Source organism: Furipterus horrens, unplaced genomic scaffold, assembly GCF_987537825.1.
Source record: "Furipterus horrens unplaced genomic scaffold, mFurHor1.1.pri manual_scaffold_3, whole genome shotgun sequence".
Taxonomy (NCBI): domain Eukaryota; kingdom Metazoa; phylum Chordata; class Mammalia; order Chiroptera; family Furipteridae; genus Furipterus; species Furipterus horrens.
In genome coordinates, this window is record NW_028327173.1 from 187,405,815 (window position 1) to 187,426,811 (window position 20,997).

General features: G+C 38.7%; 1 protein-coding gene across 2 annotated transcripts; it reads right to left on the reverse strand.

Annotated features, from left to right (window-relative positions):
• Window positions 1–1,417: 1,417 nt before the first annotated feature.
• On the reverse strand, window positions 1,418–19,911 carry MED6 (mediator complex subunit 6). 2 transcript variants are annotated; one of them, XR_016509854.1, is made up of 9 exons: window positions 19,827–19,911; window positions 16,035–16,194; window positions 14,662–14,753; window positions 14,389–14,471; window positions 13,978–14,086; window positions 11,796–11,911; window positions 4,514–4,605; window positions 3,178–3,205; window positions 2,535–2,570 (listed from the first exon to the last, which is right to left on the reverse strand). XR_016509854.1 is itself a non-coding variant. In XM_090271071.1 (8 exons), exons 1-8 carry the CDS (start codon window positions 19,846–19,848, stop codon window positions 2,440–2,442), a joined length of 741 nt encoding a protein of 246 aa, XP_090127197.1. In that variant the 5' UTR covers window positions 19,849–19,911; the 3' UTR covers window positions 1,418–2,439. The 2 variants fall into 2 exon arrangements, 1 of the variants encoding a protein (XP_090127197.1); XM_090271071.1 differs by lacking the exon at window positions 4,514–4,605 and having other exon boundaries at window positions 1,418–2,570.
• Window positions 19,912–20,997: the final 1,086 nt, after the last annotated feature.

Sequence of the window (20,997 nt, forward strand, 5' to 3'; positions counted from 1 at the left end):
TGTGGGGATGCATGTGTATTCACTCATACATATGTATATATCTAGTTCTCAACTCTGTCAGCGGGGAAGGCCTAGATGCAATGACAACCCAGTAGCAAATGAGCACTCCTAGCACAAAAACCTTGATTTCTAAACCCATTCTCCACCAAAAGAAACTAGGTACCTAAGAGACATGACTGATTCTAGTTGAGAAGAACCTGGAATATCTATTGTGCCAAAATGTAAAGGAAATACTCAGTGAATGACAGAGGAGGTCAAAAGAACACAGGAATCAGCCTGAAGGGACTCCCACTGGCCCAATCTGGGACAATGTGAGCATCAATATAAATAAGAATAGTAAAGAAATACTAACTCATTAGAATCTGGAAGTCCAAAATGATATAAAAAAATAAGAAGGGGGAGAGAAGAAAGCTCTCTTCTTTATAGCAAAAGACAACTAACAGACATAAAGGAATGCTGGAATTAGAAAATCACCATTTGGCAATCATCAAATTCAGGCAAGAATTATCAATGGATGCTAACTAGTGGGTATAAATTTGAGGAATAACACATTACTTACAGAACCTCTATTTGCTCCACAAGCTATCTCTAAATGACAAAAGAAAAAACAGGAACTTTTAGTAAAGAACCTAACAAATACTACCTTTACCAAGTAAACTTAGCATCACCAGAAATGAGGCAAATTAATACATGTGCCTCCATAAATATCTTTTCTGTGTTATTCCTGACAAAAGTGCATGAGGTGCATTTGATTATGAAAATATTAAAATATCAAACCAAAATTGAGAGACATTGAACAAAACTGGCCTAAACTCTTTAAGTCATGAAAAACAAGGAAGAACTATTCCAAATTATAGCAGACTAAAGAGATGGTACAGCTAAATCCAATGCACAATTCGGATATTCTTTTGCTGTAAATGACATGCTGGGCACCTTTCTGGCAAGATGTAAGATTAGGTAGTGGTATCATACCAGTTTAATTTTGATAATTATACTATACTATGTAACAGAATGTCCTTGATTTTAGGAAACACACACAGAAGTACTTACGGGAAATGGGCATCATGTCCACAAATGACTCTGAATCTAAAAGTAAAATGTGCATATGCAATGTGTATTATATATATAAATATACAGAGAAAAAAACAGCAATTGACAAAAAGAGTTAGAGATGAAGGAGAGGATAGAAGATGATTAAAGAATAAAAAAAACGGCAAAATGTTAACATATGGGGAATTTAGGTAAAAGTGGTGTGTGTGTGTATGTTTATGTATATATGTAGGAATTCTTTGTACTATTTTTACACTTTTTTGTAAGCCTGGAATTATGTCAAAATAAAAAGCTAAAATCTTATATAATACAGAAAATCAGACATTTCATAAAAGCAAAATTCAAAGATGAACAATTATTCAACCACTTAAAATGATAGAACACCATTTTTTCCTACTTTATTAGCATTAAAAACAAATGACAATTGTCAGTGGTAGTAAATTTCCGGAGGGGTTGGTACTTTCATAGTTTACTGTTTTGAGTGACAACTGGTCTAAACCTTTTGAGAAAAATAACTTGGCAATATGGAGCAGGAGCCAAAAAATAAATAAAAAGGTATAGATTCTATTGATTCTTCCACTGGGACTGTATCCTACGGAAATAAATACTACTGAAAAGTCATTACTGTATAGACAAATGTAATAGCAACATCTTTATTTAAAATAATGCAAATTGGAAAAACCAAAGTAAAACACAGAACAAGTTTAAGAAAATGTATAATCACTCGCAGAAATTATTCAGTCATTAAAATAATCTATAAAAACTGAACATGGAGAAGTGCTCACTACAGACATAATAATATGATAAAATTAAATTATATGAACAGAATAATTACCAGCTTTGGTTTCTAAAGTATCTATGCACAGAAAATGATAAAAAATTTACAAAACTGAGATAGTATTTGTAGGGTGATGGTACAAATGAGTGAGGTTTTTTCCCATTTCTTTATCATTCAGATTGTTAGTGACTTTAGTATTTTAATATTGAGAAATACACAACTAAAAAAGAAAGTAAGCTTAGGTACTACTTTAACATTAATCCTTTGCATTTACGAAGTGCATCTGGAAATATTTCAGAGAGAGAAAAAGGGGGAAATGTCATGATAGCAAGTAATTGAGACAAACACCTTTATTTGGTTTTAGACACATACAAGCAGTACACATGTGAGTGAGGAGGCTGATCAAGTTCTGTAGAGGAAAGGTTACAAAAAATACAAACAAATATCCATATCGAAAGCCTAAGGATCCTTATGTCCTTTCATAGAGAATAAGCACATCCTATATAAATGAGAGGGTTGTGACAAAGAACTTTTCCAGTTCAAGGGCCTGTCACAGTAATGAGGTATAATAATGAACAAGAAGTCATGCAAGCTTCTCTCTTGTCAAATACTCACTGAAGTCTCATTCGTTTTTCAGGGGGACCTTTAGTGCTCACTGTCTGTTGGATGTTCTTTGTGGTCTCCTTCTCCTCAGATTTTGCTGTTTCTGGTGTAGGTTCTGCCTCTTTCTTTGTCTGATCCACTGTCCACGAGAAGCAGGCATTTTTTTGGAGAAGGAGAAGAATGGAGGGATGAGATCAATTTAGACAACAGTTAATAAGAGTGGCTCAGACTCTTTCCAATTCATTTAGAACTGTTTATCTCAAGTTCTAAATTTAGCTCTTTCATAGGGCAGGTATCTAAGAGTCTACTTACAAACCTAAAAACTTGATACCCAAGTAAATTTGAGACTAGACAGAAAAACACATGGCTTTTAAAGAAAACATTATACATAAACAAGATCTATAATTACTTTATCCCAGTTTAATACCTCTTTTCAATGATGAACCAGAAGAACTTTTTCCACATTGAAATTTGAACTAAAAACCTCAAATCATCTTGGCTTTTCCCCAGCTCCTCAATTCCTACTCTTCCCACCCTGATTCACCTTTTAAACACTAATATCACTACCACAAAAGCACCACTTTTTGGCAGTTCAGCAAATCTCAAAGTCTGGGAGTAACAAATTACAATGAGAGAATCTAGACGGACAAAATAACAATAGCTCCACTCACATGCTACAGCTGTCAGAGTTAAACAGGCTGTTTGACCTTATTTCAAGCTTGATAAGAATACCAGATAAACCATACCTGGGACAGGCTTTTCTCCAGACTTTTGCTGTAATTAAAAAAAGAGAAAACAAAGGAGAGGGAGGGGAAGAGATAGAAAAAAAACAAGGCAGGTTAGCAAAGTTTTCTTCCTGACGTCTTAATTCTTATTAAAATTACACCTTCATTCAAATTACATTATAAATGACTTCATGAAGAGGAATCATGTACCATAAAAAGTAATTTATCATTTTCTACTTCTTACTCACCTGTTTCAGAAAAGACAAATCTAAAACTAGAACAAGAGTCAAACATAAATAACTCTTAAACACCTACAAAGCCCTCTGACTCCGCATCCAGGCTATGCTGATTTACAAATACATATCAGCTAAGTAGAATCCAATGGAAGAGGAAAACAGAGCCTTTCAATTTTTCAGAGACTTATTTGCTTAGGGGATATGAGCTATAAAAACAAGTAGAATAAAATTTGGAAAAGCCCTCTAACTTTTAAAGTTGGCAGGTATGGGAAATACAGGCATGTTTCTATGAACATAAGGCTTCTGATGTGTGTATTATTAAAAATCAAAGTTCAGGGAAAAAGAAAATCCAGTTAAGATGGTGGCATAGGCAGAAATGACTCACCTAGTTGCACGACCACATCAAAATTACAACTAAAATATAGAACAACCATCACTTAGAACTGTCAGAAATGGAGCGGAATGGGAGTCTGACAGCTACGGAATTAAAGAATCACATCCATCAAGATGCGTAGGGGGGGCACAGACTTGGAACAGGATGGTCCCTCACCCATGTGTGGTGGATAAAAATCTGGGAGGGATATCTTGGGGGTGAGGAGTCCCAGCCCTATACCAGGCCCCATAGCCCATGCTTCCAGTGCCAGGAAGAAAAGTCCCCATGACTTCTGGCTCTAAAAACCAGCAGGGATTGAGTTGGTGGAAGAAACTGCTGGCGAGCAAGCAGTTCATCTTTAAGAATCCACACACGGACTCACCTACTTAAGACTCACTCCCTCTGAGCTCCAGCACTCAGGTAGCAGCTTAAAAGGCACCACAGGCATACAGGGAGAAACTGAAGTGTCTGGCATCAAGGCGAGCAACAGCCATTGTCTCTTTTCTAAGCCCTCCCCTCACAGAGCCAGCAAGTTGGTGCCACATCTGAGATTCCATCAACCTGGCTAACACTGACCTGCCTTGGAGATCCCCTGAGACTCCGCCCCACCCAACTCAGGGGCCCACCCAAGCTGCTTTTCCATTTGAATGGCTGGTCTTGGCTCAGGCTTCACAACTTCCTAAATCCTACCTAACAAGCAACAGCTGGCCTCAGTGAGCTCCATGCCAGGTGCTGCCAATAGACATACCTTAGATTCACAGCTTGGCTTCGCCTGGGAATCTCCAAGCCCAGCACAAGTAGCAGCCATCTCAGATTGCTTTACAGCTCAGGCAGGGTGCCCTAGGCAAAACACAGGTGAGCCTGACCTTGGCCTGTACCACCCAGGAAACCCCAGGGCCAGTACACCCAGTGGACAGCTACAGACCATGTCAGAGCACCAACTTCCTCCCACTGCACAGCTGACCCTCCAATGAGGATGGAGGTTGGTGGTCATTGGTCACAGCCAGTCCTAAGAGCTGACTGGCCTGGGTTAATCCCTCCCATTGACCTGCCAATAGCAATCAAGGCTCAAGTACAAGAGGAGGGTGTACTCAGCCCACATGGAGGGTGTACCTCGAGCACACAGGGTGGCTGCTAAATTGAGGAGGCAAAGGAAATATGGCCAAAATGAGAGAAAAAAGCAAAGCCCTAGAAAAAGAACTAAACAGAATGAAGACAGCCAAGGTATCAGATGCAGAGTTTAAAACACTGGTGGTCAGGATGCTCAGAGAAATGATTCAGTACAGCCATAAAATAAAGGAAGATATGAAGATTACACAAAGTCAAATAAAGAAAAATATACAGGGAACCAACAGTGATGGAAAGCCAGGATTCAAATCAACGATCTGGAATAAAGGGAAGAAATAAACACTAACCTGGAATAGAAAGAAGAAACAAGAATTTTTTAAAAATGAGGAGAGGATTAGGAACCTCCAGGACAACTTTAAATGTACCAACACCTGAACCATAAGAGTGCCAGAAGGAGAAGAGGAAGAGCAAGAAATTGAAAACTTATGTGAAAAAATCGTGGAAGAAACCTTCCCTAATTTGGGGAAGGAAATAGGCATACAAGTCCAGGAAGCACAGAGTCCCAAACAAGTTGGACCCAAAGAGGACCACACCAAGACACATCCTAATTAAAATGCCAAAGGTTAAAGATAAAGAGAGAATCTTAAAAGTAGCAAGAGAAGAGTTACCTACAAAAAAGTCTCTGTAAGACTATCAGCTGATTTCTTAAAAGAAACTTTGCAGGCAAGAAGGGGCTGACAAGAAGTATTCAAAGTGATGAAAAGCAAGGACCTACAGCCTAGATTACCCTATCCAGCAAAGCTATCATTTAGAATTGAAGGGCAGATGAAGTGCTTTCCAGACAAGGTGAAGCTTAAGGAGTTCATCATCACCAAACCATTATTATATGAAATGTCAAAGGGACTTATTTAAGAAAAAGAAGATCAAAGTTATGAACATTAAAATGACAACATACTCACAACTATCAACAAATGAATCTAAAAAACAAAACAAATTAAGCAAACAACCAGAACAGAAACAATCATAGGTATGGGGATCATTTGGAGGGTTATCAGCAGGGAGGGCTGTGGGAGACCGGTTTGTGTGGTACCGGAAATTGTAACCACTGCGCAAGCCAGGCCTGAAAGACAGGACCGTTAAGTCTTGACCGAAAACAGGAAGCAGCTGGTAGACATGCTCCTAACGCCGCATTGCCGGCCCCACGCTTGGGGGATAGGATAGGAATGTTATGTACCCTCTGAAGCTTGTTCTGCTCTGTATAACTTCTAATCTGTATCAGCAGAATGTTTAAATCAAAAAGACAACATAAACTTTTTATATTGTACCCTGGCACAAGGAAGTCTGACCAGGTCGTTGTTATATATTGATTTATATCCCTGTTTATTGCCCCTCTTTCTAGTTGGGTGAAGGTCTGCTTTACCTCATCCTGTGTTTCTGTGCGTAACTAACTCAATAAAAGCTCTGCTGGGAAGAAGCTCAGCGGTGTCCTCCACTGAGGGGCACTCTCTTCTTCCTCCCAGGTCATTAGTCTCTGGGTCAATTTCTTTATCTGCAATTGGGGGACTGCAGGTCAAGGAACTCCCGCAGAGGTGGAGTGGGGAGAAATGGGGAAACGGTGCAAGGATCAAGAAGCATAATTTGTAGGGAGAAAACAGACAAGGGGATGTTAAAAATAGTATAGGAAAGGGTAAACCAAAGGACTTACATGCATGACCCATGGTCATGAACTAAGGAGGGTGGGATTGCTGGAGGGAAGCAGGGTACCAGGCAGAGAGGCGCAAAGGAAAAAAAATTGTAAGAGCATAATCAATAAAATATACTTTAAAAAAATTGGGGGCATTAGGAGTCAGGAACAAGGTCAGATCCTTCATTTGTACAACAGTTCTTTTACTTGATTGGGTCCTGTCATCTCTCTTTCCCTACATCTCAAGTTAAACGCTTTAAAACTTTTCTCCTCTTCCTTCCTCTGCAACGCTCACAACCTACCCCTCACCCTCCATTGATGACTCTACGTCTTATGGTAAAAGAAAAAAGTCAATGCCCCAAGTTCCCTCCCATTTATCTGCCTTCAAACTTAATATACCTTTACATACATACATTCATACACACACATGCATATATATATAAAAAACACCTTTATATTCTTCTTTGTCATCTCAGAAGAAAAATGTTCTCGTCATTTAAAAGTTGATGCCTCCCTTTGTTTTCTGAATTTGCACGCCCTCCCCAGGCTTTCTTATCTATTCCTATGACTAAAGACTACAAAATTTTTGATATCATATGTGCCAGAGATTCATGCTTGCCAAGTGCCTACCAGCCCACTCCAACTGCAAGTTCTGGGAACTGTTATACTTAGTAAGACCAAAACTGAGCTGCGTGTCATTATCCACTGCACAGAAAGGTTAACATAGGAGGCTTGAGGCTGCTTTCCTTAGAAAGGCCAGCTTGCAAGGCTGGCCCTTGGCTGGGGACTAGGAACTTGGATTTCTGGAAGATTCCCACCATTCCCTAGCTAATAATGGTGGTTGTTGCACCTAGACTGTTTGTACAAACACTGTTGTTTATGCCAAACACCAGCTTTTTTCTGCAGGGAATGTGATGCCCCCCCACCCCCCAAAAAGAACATTGGCGCCAAGTCTCTAATGGACTTCCTTGGACTAAAGTATCACAGACATATTGCTGCATTTTCACTGCTGAGAAGAATAGTCTGTGTGATCCTGCGTGGGAAGGAGTATAAGGAAGCCTCCACTTATGTGCTTTCCCCTGTAAGTGGTAGTATATCCTTACTATGTCACTGTAGTAAGCCCTGTGGTGAGCCCTTTACATGAATCACCAAACATGAGGGAGGTCACAGAAACCCCACACACAGCCACATTATCACTTATCTTATGAACATATTAGGACTTAACTATGTCAACAAATCTTTTAAAATTTAAAATAGGAAAGGAAATACATAGCGTACACTGAGGGAGTGATAAGCTGAAAGGGGGTATTCTTATACTGCTAGCCCCGATCCATCTGAACTATACTGGACACGACTATATCTGGACATTGGAATAATGTCATTATCTACACAACGTGTACTGTAACCTTTTTTAGCGAATACTGTCAAACTAGCAGGATGCGGTTTGAGACGGAAAAATAGAATAGAGATGCCTTTCTCATAAAATTTAATCATGTAACCTTGTGATAAACCTATCTGAAGTAATAGTCTCTGGTGTTTTAGTAGCTTCTGAAAATAGCACTGAAAAAACATCCACCATAAAGGCTTTGAGGGCCTGAACTCCCACTGTATCATTATTAGTGTGACCTTCAGTGGTAACAAGAATTAAAATATGGAAAAGGGAGCTTCAAAGCAATCAGGACTTCTCCAACATCCCTAGGACCTAGAAGCTTAGCTCTTGACTCTGAAGTACAATGGATAAGTAGGAGCAAGTTCTGAGCTACAAATGGTCCTGGGAGATACAACAGGTAAACAGGAGTTAATAGGAGATTTCAGGCAGACCAAAAATCTATTTTCTTTTCTAGATCTCAGGAAAAGCGTTTTAGGTAGGAAGAGCAAAGGGATTATTAACAGTTTTAGAGAAAGCCATCTTTTTTCCTAGTTTTATTACAGAGTTGAACATGCTTTCTTTTTGGGAGTTGGATTTTGGCCTTTGGATGGTTGAAAGAAAGGAGGGGTTCTGGAAAATGACAACTGTATCTATGACCACTGCTAAACCTTTAAAAGAAAAAGGTAAAAGAACTCACTGAAATGATATGCAGTCAGCAACCTGCTTCAAAATAATTGGGAGGAAGTGGGGGAAGAAGAGATAAAACTAGAGTGAGTATGTTTGATCATTACTGAAGCAGACGAATAGATATTTGGGGGTTCCATTAATTATTCTCACTACTTTTATATATTATTTTAAATTTCCATAACTTTCTATAAGGTAAAGTGTTGATTTTTTTTTTTTAAGATTCAAAAGAATCTCTAAGCTTTCTACATTGTCCAGCTTAGCTCACTAGGACAAGACAGAATATGGGATTGAAGGCAGGCCATAAAAAAAAAAGAGAGGTCATTCAGCTGGAATACCTCAGAATCCAAACACAGCAGTAAGCTACTGAACGTTCTGGAGGTCAGTCAGTGAAAACAGAACCCCCAACACGTATATTTAAGCCAAAATCTGTTTCTTTTTCTAGACATACTCTAAATTTTGGTTAATAACCAACATCAAGGCTAATTCTTGGCCTGAAACCTCAAAATCACCCTTAATGACAATCTCTCCAAAGTCAACCACCAAATTTAGGCAATCCTTAATCTGAAATATTTTTTGAATATTTTTCTTCTCTTTCTCTGGCCACACAATGAAGTCAGGCTTTTCACAATCCGACTTCCCTAACTTTAAACATCACATTTTCCTAAGTATCTTCTACGTTGTTATTGGTTATCTTCCAAACAACACAAAACTAACTAAATTTCTTTTTAAACATTTATTGGGTCCCTACTGCCATCATCAATAATTCTCAGCTAGTCAGTGATGAGGGTCTAGAAGACAAGGTAGAGAATATTTCAGTATTTTGAATAAATACTTTGTGTATTTATACAAAAATTACCACTGCTTTGGTTCCTCTTTAGGGATAACAGCTATTATTTTAATAGTTCAAAAAAATTTAATGCAGAAACCTGTTACTATTATGGAAGTGCTAATGGGTTATAGGTTTAAAGTAGCAAATAAACACTAGACTATGATATTAACCATAAACTCTTTTAGAGAGCATACACAATCAATCCTTCCCAGTTAGACCTTGATCCATCTTTTACGTCTCATAGTCAGAGTATTTGCTGGTTTCTTTTTTTTTTTTTTTTAAGGTATATTGAAGTATAACTGATATACAAAAACTTCACATGTTAAAGGTAATCAATATGATGAGTTTAGACATAGATACCATCACCACAATTAAGGTAATAAACATATTCATCGCCTCCGAAAGATTCCTTATGTTCCTTTGGTTTTTTGTGTGCTAAGAACACTCAACATGAGAGCTACACTCTTACTAAGTTTTTAAGGGCAACACCATAGTGTTAACTATAGGCATCGTTTTGTACAGCAGATCTCTAGAATTTACTTATTTTGTCATGAGATTTCCCTAGACTGGCTTTCCTGTCCTGAGTTCCAGCACCATTCCAATAACACACCTCTCTCCTAGAGAGAAGTCAGGAAAGGGGAGGCTGTTCTAAAGTCGCACCAGGGTACGAAAAAAATCTCATTTAATCTAAAGTTACCCTCAAAAATCTCTTAATTAGGCCCCTCACAAGAAAAACAGTATTCATGACCTTGTGTATACACAGCCCTGTAAAAGGTCCATAAGAACTGAGATCAACCGTGAAAATAACATGTTCACATATTCCACCTCATACCTACTTCACTTCAAAAGCTCATTTAGAATGGCAGGTGGATTTGCTACTGCTGCTGAAACTCCCAAAATAACATAGAAATTCATATAACTTAAACACTAATATATAACCCTTACTATTACTCCTGCTCCTTCCATTTATCATGCCAAACCTTCTGCCTCAAATGTTCTGTTTTGTTTGGATTTTTTTGGTTGTAACAGTTTTAACTGTTCTATCATCTAAGGACTTAGGGTATCCACTACATCAGGCTGGAGGAGAGCACACAGAGTACAAACAGCATGAGTTTCAGATTCTAGTTGTGTTACCATCTATGACACTTGGCAGTCTTTTGAATGAGAATATTATCTATACGGAGTCCTAATAGTTTGTTAATATTCAATGAGGAATTAAACTTAACAGCACAGAACAGTTTTCATTCCATTCCCTTCACCCATTTTCTCCATTAAGTCTTCCAAAACCTCTCCTTTGATTCAGAGATAACTTTTTTAAGTGTATTATTTTACTGTTGTTCAATTATAGTTGCCCCAATTTCCCCTCCCCATGTTGCTCTCCTCTGCTCCACCCCACCGCCTCTCCCAGTCAATCCTCACCTGTTGTCCGTGTCCTGGGGTCATTTATACTTGTTCCTTGACTAGACCCTTCCCCTTCTTTCCCTCCCACTCCCCCCTCCCCTCCATTCACTGCCAGTTTGTTCCTTATTTCCATGTTGCTGGTTCCATTTTGCTGGTTTGTTTTGTTCATTAGGTGAGATCATATGGTATTTGTTTTTGGTAGCTTGGCTTATTTCACTTAGCACAATACTCTCCATTTCCAAGGAGGACATACAGAGGGCCCATAGGCACGTGAAAGGATGCTTAACATCACTAGCCATTAGAGAGATGCATTAAAGCCACAATGAGCTATCACCTCACACCTTGTCATCATTAACAAATCAACAAATAACAAGTGCTGGCGAGGATGTGGAGAAAAGGGAACCCTACTGCACTGTTGGTGGGAATGCAGGCTGGTGCAGCCACTGTGGAAAGCGGTATGGAATTTCCTCAAAAACTAAAAGTGGAACTGCCTTTTGATCCAGTGATCCCACTATTGGGGTTATACCCTAAGAATCCTGAAACACCAATTCAAAAGAACCTATACATTCCAATGTTCATAGGAGCACTGCTTACAATAGCCAAGGGCTGGAAACAGCCTAAGTGCCCATCTGTAGATGAGTGGATCAAAGAACTGTGGGACATTTACACAATGGAATACTATGTAGCAGAGATAATTTTTTAACTAATGAGGAAATTCAAAATTTTTAGGTCACACCTAAAACAGTTCTCAAAAACAAACATGCCAGTCCCTAGTTGGGTGGCTCAGTTGGTTAGAGCATCATCCCAACACACCAAGGTTGCAGATTCAATCTCTGGTCAGGAAACATACAAGAAGCAACCAATAAATACATAAATAAGTGAAATAACAAATGGATGTTTCTCTCTCTCTTTCTCTAAAAATCGATAAAAATAATAAAAATAAATGCCAAAAAACAATGTCAAATCAAAATAACCACACACGTTCTCATTACCTGCACAAATCTGGGTGGAAATTTTTGTCTGAGGTCTAGGAGTAAAGCATCCACACGTTGCCTCTGGAAAATAGAGCTTGGTTCTTCTTTCCTTTTGGTTTTAGGTTTGACTTTATCTATTAAAATATGAAGTCCAAATCAAAGCACTGCCTAGTTTCATGTTCTGTATTTTATAAATCTTTGTCCACCATAAATATACTCAAACTTCATTATTTTTAATGGCTGTTAGTTCAAAAATAATCACCCAAATAAGTTAGAGAATATACACAGAAGTGTTCTAACACTCCCTCTTAAATGAAGTTAACATTCTAACATTTAAAAAGTTGATGTCTTATAAAGATACTTTAGTTTTAACTTTGTAAAGTTTATAACTGTCTAATTACTATGCTGTATACCTGAAACTGATACAAAATAATATTGAATGTAAACTGCAAGTGAAAAAATATATATATTTTTAAAAAAGATACTTTAGTTTTAGTATACAAGCATGGATAGACAAAATAATTTTAAAGCTAAAGTTTTCCATAATTACCAAATTAACACTCCATATTATTTGTCTGAAATCATCTTGTGTATATTTTAAATGTTATTAAACAGTCTTTTCCCATGAAATCTAACAGGTGCAGATGGAAAATGCAACTTTCACAAATTCCCCAAGTTACCATAGTCAATTAAGAAGATTATAATTCACTGAAAAATACAGGACAAATCAAACAACAGATGATTCTCAAGACAAGAAAAAAAAACTTACAAGAGAAATTCTGAAATTAATGACATGCAATTCCCTTGGGAGCATGGTATATTGGGGGAGTGTCTCTAAAAGAAGGGCTCCAGATAAGTTTTACTCCTAACACTTCATTAGGGTAGGGGCAAAGAGCTCTTAGGAGAAATTTATTTAACTGATGCAAACTTTACCACATACTGTTGCAGCCTGCAACTACTATTAAGAATAAATATAAGCCCTGGCTGCTGTGGCTCAGTGCACTGAGCGTCAGCCTGTGAGCCATGTGCTGTTGGTTCAGTTCCCAGTCAGGGCACATGACGAGATTGCACGTCAGGTCCCCAGTTGGGAGCGCGAGTGAGAGGCAACCACACAGTGATGTTTCTCTCCCTCTCTTTCTCCTTTCCCCTCTCTCTGAAAATAAAATAAACAAATAAATAATTTTCTTCAAAAAGAATAAATATAACTGTATCTGAGAGACTGACCATTCATACAAGTCTGAATCCTACTTTTTTATTTCTATTTTTTGTTGTTGTTTTATTACAGTTGTTCCATCCACCCGCCCACCCTGTTGCTCTTCCCTGCCCGGGCAACCCCTGAATTCTATTAAAAGGCTACTTTTCCATTAGTAATTTATTCTGAATTGCTATTTCTCAGAGAAGGAAATACAAACTATAGGTATACTACTATAGATACATTTCTAGAAGTACTTACTGGTAAAATAAGGTGTAGAACAAGTAGCAGATAGCAGATATGGAAACCAGGGATTCTGCCATCACAACAGGTAATAAAATGGCAAGATCAGAAAACAGACTGGACACCTAGGGATGAATCTCTAAGAGCATCTTCTCTACTTTTAAGATTGGGGGGATTCAGCCCTGGCCGCATGGCTCAGTTTGTTGGAGCACTGAAACATTGCTGGTTTGATTCCCAGTCAGGGCACACACCTAAGCTGCAGGTTCGATCCCCAGTTGGGCCATGTATGGGAGGCAACCAATTGATGATTCTCTCTCACACTGATGTCTCTGTCTCTGTCTCTCTCTCTAAAAATCAGTGGAAATATGTCCTTGGGTGAGGATTTTAAAAAAGACTGGGGGGGTATTCAGGTTCCAGATTTCAAGATGACTCAACAGTTAGGTAAGCAATTAATATCATCAGCACTCATTCCTCATTGCTGATTTTCTCTACATGTTCCAAATATTTAAAAACCTTGAATGCACTTATCAAAAAATGCCACTTACCTAACAGATTAAAATTTACATCTGTTCCTATGAGAAAGCTATTATCACCACATCTGTTTATATAACTCATAGCTTAGACAATGTCATCATCCTATGAAGAGTTTTCCTAAGTTCAAGTAAAACAGACCAAGAAATCATCAATAGCCATTTCCCTAACAAAAACAGTTTCATTCTCAGAGCACCAAAAAGTGTCTTCGGAGAGTCTAGGTATCCTACCTACCTTGCTCTTCGTGGTCTTTGAAGTGCCACCAATACCCTTTGGAAGGGTGGTACCGACAGTATGACATGGCTTCATCAAAAGCCGACTGAATGCCATGCACCGCAGTAAGCTTGTAAAAAGAAAAAGTTACTGAGTTTGTCATTAGATTAACCAAAATTCCCAGAGTAAATATAAAATATTACATTTGTAAAGACAGTAATTTTCTGTTTTTCAGAACCCGAATCTCTATATAGCTGGGGCTGTGGTATGTATGTTTAATACAGAGTAGGCCAACAGTAACAATACTCAAAACATGCTAAGACTCAATACTTTGTATCAACTTACACAAGGGAGAGGAGCTCCTTTTGATTCTTGAAAGCAAGGTAGTTCAAGTAAAAGTTTTCTTTAGTGTTTAAATGTGAAGACACTTACCACTCTAGAGTTTATAACTGATCCCAAGTCTGGTGCCTGATAGATCACTCCAGCAATGATATAGTAATCAGCCAGTGGGATAACTAAAGCAGTGGGAGAAAAAAATGTTTATGAATACAGCTATATACACAAACTACTAAATAGATTTCCATTGAAAGAACAACTAAAATGACACATTACCAATAAAATAAAACACACACACATATAGGTCAGAAAGTAAATAAGTCATGGTATTCTAAGAAGAAAATAATGCTTGAAGTTTACATATTTTACCTTGGGTAGGGGACTGCCGCTGCTGCTTCCGAATAATGAAAAGAATGGGCTCTTGAGCATGTAAAAGGATGTATTCCACTCCAACCATCTGACTGAATGAAAATAAAACACAGACCTCCAGAGATCTATGAATGCTCTACAAACAATTCTGTAGAACATTCAAATTATTACATAAAAGTATAGCAACACTGTAAGTAGGATTAAAATCGCCTGTTTGATATTAAAAACTGGCTGTTTAATAAAATTGGCTATTTTCTGAGACAGTCACATACAGATAACATAAGATTTGGTTTTTAAACAGCAAAATTTCTTTACAACAATTTACAACAAACTTAAATTTTCATCATTAAAGTACACTGAAGAGCATGCTTCAAAACAGGCAACCAAAATACCATGATGCTTCCTGACCTAGGATAGCTATTAATATACATAAAATATAAATACATACATGAAGACTACTCAGGTCTTGACTATATATATGTCAATTCTATATTCTACCCAACTGGAAATCATCAAAAACCTTATCCTTGCCCCAGTACATTTTTGATCGGACAGATTATATTTAAAAGTAACAATAAGTTGTCTTAACTGTAATAAACATTTGTCTTATAACAAAAGCTATTTAAAATACCATAGAAGTTTGCCCTGGCCAGGAGGCTAAGTTGGTTGGAGCGTCATCCCATACACCAAAAAGGTTTCAGGTTGATTCCCCCCCCCCCCCCAGTCAGAGAACATACCTAGGCTGTGGATTTAATCCCTCGTTCTCTCTCTCTGTCCTCCCCCCTCCCTCTACCTCTAAAATCAATAAACACAGCCCTGGGTAAGGATTTTTAAAAATTTAAATACCACAGAAATTTTATTTTATGAATTCCCCCTAATGTTTAACTGACAGACAAAAAAACTATTACACAGTTGTTTCAGAAAGTTTTTTATAACAGTAATAAGTTCTTAACATTCTTTCTTTGCAACTGTTTAACTAAAATTCTATTTTCTTTATTTGTCATATAAAGATAAATCTACTATAAACCTACCAAAGACATTAAATTAGATGTAGAGAAGACAATAAGTATAGTTTGAGAATGAAAGCTGCATTGCTGAAATCACTCATCACATAAACATCTAAACCTCAGCTATATTTTAATTGAACAGTAATATATTAAGTTATATGGAGAAAACTTCCTACGTAACAAGTGACTACTAATAATTCCTTTGCACATCAAAATTTTTACAAACCCAAACAGAACTCCGGTTCTTCCAAAACTTCTACTCTGCGCCTCATGATACATAGCTTGAAATCACTATTTCTGAAATCACTATTTGTTCGCTACAGAATCTCTAGTTGGCAAAGATGCTACCTTCTTACAATAACTTACTTTAAGTGTTCTAATGTTAGTCTCTGCATTTTGACCACTTCGTTATTACATGTTCTGTCATAAAAAGGATTACTCCTTTCTGAAAAGTAATCCAGGACACTTCCACTGTTCAAAATGGGAATCCATGAACTGTCAACCCAAGAAATTCCCAGCAGATTATCTACAGGAAAGAAACAAAATAATAAAATGTGAGTAAAAGAGAAAAAAATCTAATCCTACAAATATTATGCATCCAATGTTGTAGGCACTATGAATGGAAGGTAGACATGGATCCTGACTTATATACTCTTACAGTCTAACAGAAGAGTAAGAATTCAGGAAAACAATAGCAACTAGACGTAATAAGTGCTATAACAAAACCATGAATAAATGTGTTATGAGAGACAGTGGAGGGAGCACTTACCTGAGGAACTGGAATGATTTTTCAGAGGATGAAGGTTTTAGTACTATTAGTTAAAGAATAAATAGAGGTTCCAGAGAAGGAAAACTCTGACTCCAAAAAACCTCCGCTGCCTTGCGGCATACCTCTTCAGGGGAAAGGCTAAGGGAGTAAACCCCGACAGAAAATCCGGAGCCGGAGTCCCTAAGGCGGTTTGACGTTGTAGTCAACACCGGCAACTCCTGCGGCGCACCTGAACCCAAGCTGTATCGACTCCGTCTTTCCCTTGGACCCTTCAGCTGCGAAGAGAGGGGGGGTCTGCTGCATGGGCAACAGCAGGCCCTCCATATCACCCTGCCCAGGCTCTGTAGCTTCAGCGTCATCGCAAGATGTCGATTCAACACGGGAGGAGACAGATACCATGTCACTCCCGAGTCGGACTGCACAGCCATTCTCGGCGATGCAGATAGACTCTTAAGAAGCTACACCATCGTCTCTCGAGACGGACGGCTGCCGACGACGACGAAATAGAGGTTCATCCCGGAAAGAGGGGCAAAGTGATTCTAAGTAGAGAGAATGCATATACAAAAGTGGGAAAATATAGAAGTATATTATGTTTAAAGAATCATTTGATTAGGTGGAGAAGTGAAAGGATTTGAAATCTAAAGAAATCTTTCAAAAAATTGGAAATTCTAAGTTTTTATATATTTGCAATTAATTAAAAAGTTTTCAAACAACATGTATGCCAAAGAAAACACATCCAGAGCCACCAGTCTGAGACCTCCCAACCAGGAACAGAGAAATAAATTAGGAAGCTATTATTATAGATGAGATAATAAAGATGCAAAAGTTGAAGGGCAAATGAGAAGTAGAATGCCTTTAATTACAGCCATACAATTTCATATTTTTGAATAGAATTAAATCTGAAATTTTCAAAATGCACAAAGGAAAAAAAAAGACATGATAAATAGAGCTAGATACCTTTAGTTAATGAGGTTTCATTAGCTACTGGCTGCAATAATGTTTCATACCACTGACTACTAAATCACACTAGTCATGAATACCTATATAATACTGGTTGAAGAAGAAAGAAAACTTCAACCTTTCCGATACTGTAATTGCTTCTGGTATCTCTGAAGAAGTCAGACCTAACCCAAGATGACAAGCAGTAGCGAGCAAAATGAATCAAGTGAGAAAAAGTCACCGCATAAAGGTAAAATGTGTTGTGTACATTATAAAACCAAGGAAACAGATAAAGTGTGTTAATGACCAAATAATCGGTACAGACCACTAAGACGGTTCATCATAAATGAATCGTGCCATAACGAAATATATAACAGGCCAGGTAATAAAATGACAGATTTTCTAATGAAAAGCAAATAAGGATAATCATTATTCTCAGCTTTAAGCACTACAGCCCAGTTATTAAAGTACTTTTGCTTAAAGCAGCTTTCTTAGGTTTCTTTCTCACTTTACACAGTAGAAACTATGTCTGTGTGGTGTCATAACAAGTTATTGGCAATAAACTGTTATGATTACAGGTCATTTCCACAGAGACAATAATCTGCAGAAACAGATTAATGTTTAGTAAAGAGCCTACCTAATAACAATAATGGAGAGTCAATAGATATGGGCACGAGGTGATGAGGACCTGGTGAAAGGCAATGGCAAAGCATGGGAAGGTAAGGAGCAAGCTACCAATGACCTCTCCGACCTCATCTCCTTCCTGCCTCCTTTCTCACTGTTCAGCCACCCCTGCCTCTTTGCTGCACCTCTAACCACCAGGCATGCTCTCACCTCAGGACCTCTGCAATGACTCTAACAAATCTAAATAAGAAGTAGACCATTATGAAAGCTAAGTGTTTGAAAACAGCCTGAACTAAATGTTACTCTTTTTTTATTTAGTAGCAGGGGAGCATGCTGACACAGCCCCCCAAACAGCGCTCTAACAATCAGCAAGTGATAAAATTAGGCACTGGAAAACTACCTTATAATGAGGCAAACATGTAAGAGCATTATCCAGAAATGCTGGAGACCTCTGGATATTCCGAATAACTACAAAATGAGAATATATCTGTAATAACTTTGCTAGATTTCACTCTGGTTAATATAGAAAAAAGAATCTTAAACACTTTCCTTTAAAAATCAAGGATATACAGCCCTGGCCAGGTAGCCCAGTTGACTGGAGGATCGTCCCAATACACCACGGTTTCGGCTTCCATCCCCAGTAAGGGCACAGACAATAATCAACAAATGAATGCATAAATAAGTGGACAAACAACTCTCTCCCCCCAAATCAATAAAAATCAAGTCTATACAAGCAAAACAATCCTGCATAGAAATGACTAGGAGGATATTATAGTTAAACATCTTTTGAAAAAAGCCCTTTTTCTTTAATCTGCTGGGGTTGAGGACTGAATCTCAGTTTGCACCTAGGTGCAAAAATTCATGCTTCCTTTAAGAAAAAGTACCACAAAGTTTCAAATGGAAATAAATCTATGTTGAATTTCATACAGGTGTAGAAAGCTTTGTGGAAGATATCACCACATAGCAAAATATAAAGATAATCGCCAACGGTCTCTCACTCCACTGAATTTTTCCTGAAACTTCCATAATCCCTCCTCCCAACCTGGAGGAGCCTGGTCTGTAGTTGGTTCTCACGCTTCAGCTGTTTTTTAATCGCCCTTCCGTTCACTCTTTGCAATCCCAAAGCACAATTACTAGACTTAAAAAAAAAAAAAACCCAAAAAACTCATTGAAACAGATGTGTGTACGTGGACTGAGAAGAGAATGTACGACCTAATGCTACCCGAGATCAAGCAGCAATGAAGGTAATGCGTCTCCACATATTTATTCACGGACAACAAACATCCGAGTACCTTTAAAGTTCAGTTGAGAAAAAGAAACGACCCTGCCCTCAGTTATTGTTGGGTGTTCGATGGAAAGTATTGTAGAGACAAAAATAAAACTTACAGAAGAAAATCTTAGGGATTCATGTTCAGGAACGAAAAGGACGCGATGTCAGAAATAAAGCAGGCACGACGCGAAGTCCCAAAAGATGAACCAAATCCCGTCGGTTCATTACCCCAACTCCCGCTCGGCCCAAAGGCCATTCCTTCACCCGGACAGAACAGCCCCAGTATTTACTGGAGAAATACAGGTGTAAAACAACACTGCCGGTTTGAGGGCTCAAGGCCCAGAGCCTTTTCCAATCCCTTCGTTTCCACACTTCTAAGAGACCCCTGAGGAACTGGGAAAATTAGGCAACTTTTTGCCAGATTAAAGCCTTGGGTCGTCCACAGAAAAAAAGCTTGGAGACATCATAAAGGAACCTGAACCTTGCCCCCGCTAGCTAAAAAGCCCCAAACCAGACCCCAAACAATCAAGAAACAAAGGCTAATAGCACAAGTTACCTCGGATATCCACAGCCGCCATAATTCCAGAAGCGCTCGCGGGCTCCTTCACTGGCGCAGAGAAAACGTAAGAACTATGGCGACGGAAGCAGGGGGCGGCAGATGCTAGGGAGGGAACAGGGAGGAGAGAGGCGGGGCCGGAAGATGGAGATGGGCTGGGCTTGAAGGAGAGAGGCGGGCCAAAAGGAGAAGGGGCGGGGCTTTAGGACGGAACTGGGCGGGGCTTGAAGGTGGGGCGCGGCAATGGGTTGGGCGGGGAGAAGAGAGATGGATCTGCAAAGTGAGGAGAGGTGGGGCCCATTGAGAGTGAAAGGAAATAAAAAATGATTCCCAAGATACCGATTTAGAGTAGTTGAAAATAAAAAAGGTAATGTTTTAGTTTTAAACATGTCCATGTTGGGCATGAAGTGTCTGCAAGACATTCTACACGCTAGAGTTTCTCAGCCTTTGCACTACTGACATTTTGGACCAGATAATTCTTTGCTGGAGGTATGGGAAGCTGTCTTTTGTATTGTAGGATGTTTAGCAGCATCCCTGGCTCCTACCCACTAGATACCAGAGGAGAGTATATGTTCAGGAGTAAAGGGAAATGGCAATGGGTGTAGACTCTGCTTTCGGGAAGCTTGGCTGAGAGGGAAGGCTACAGCTACAGCACTACGTGCAAGTCGTACAGAAATAATAATAGGGAAATGTGAATATGTTGATAGGTTAAGATGAAAGACCCAGCTGAGATGATCTTCAGTTTATCCTCAATTCCTTCATTCCTTCATTCAGTTGGCCCTCAGTTATTTCATACCTAATGTTTTGCTTAGCTTAAGTTGCAGAGGATAAAGCAATAAACAAACCAAGCCTCTGGCCTCAAGCAGCCAACAGGTCTGATGAAAAAGACAGAAAATAAACAAGTAAACAAAGAAGAGCAAGACAGATTGTGATCATAAAAATGGGGGGAGGAGGAGATAGGAAATAACTGGAGGAATCTACTTTGGGTAGAATGGTCAGGACAGACCTCGCATGAATGATATATCTGAGCTGAGACTGGGAGGATGACAATAAACCAGCCACATGAGGAGCTGGGGTACAAGCTTTTCAGGCAGAGGGAACTTCAGACCCTGTGGTGGAAAAATGCTTGGTCTGAGAACCAGAAAAAGTCCAGTGCAAAGAAAATGGATCG

Bases quoted from the DNA above. Each gene is read 5' to 3' on its own strand.
- MED6 (XM_090271071.1), bottom strand. From the start codon at position 19,848: ATGGCGGCTGTGGATATCCGAG. The intron at 14,472-14,661 runs GTAAAATATGTA...CCACTGCTTTAG, and splicing joins GCGGCAGTCCCCTACCCAAG to TTATCCCACTGGCTGATTAC. The intron at 3,206-11,795 runs GTAATGAGAACG...TTTTAATTACAG, and splicing joins TTCCACCCAGATTTGTGCAG to CAAAAGTCTGGAGAAAAGCC.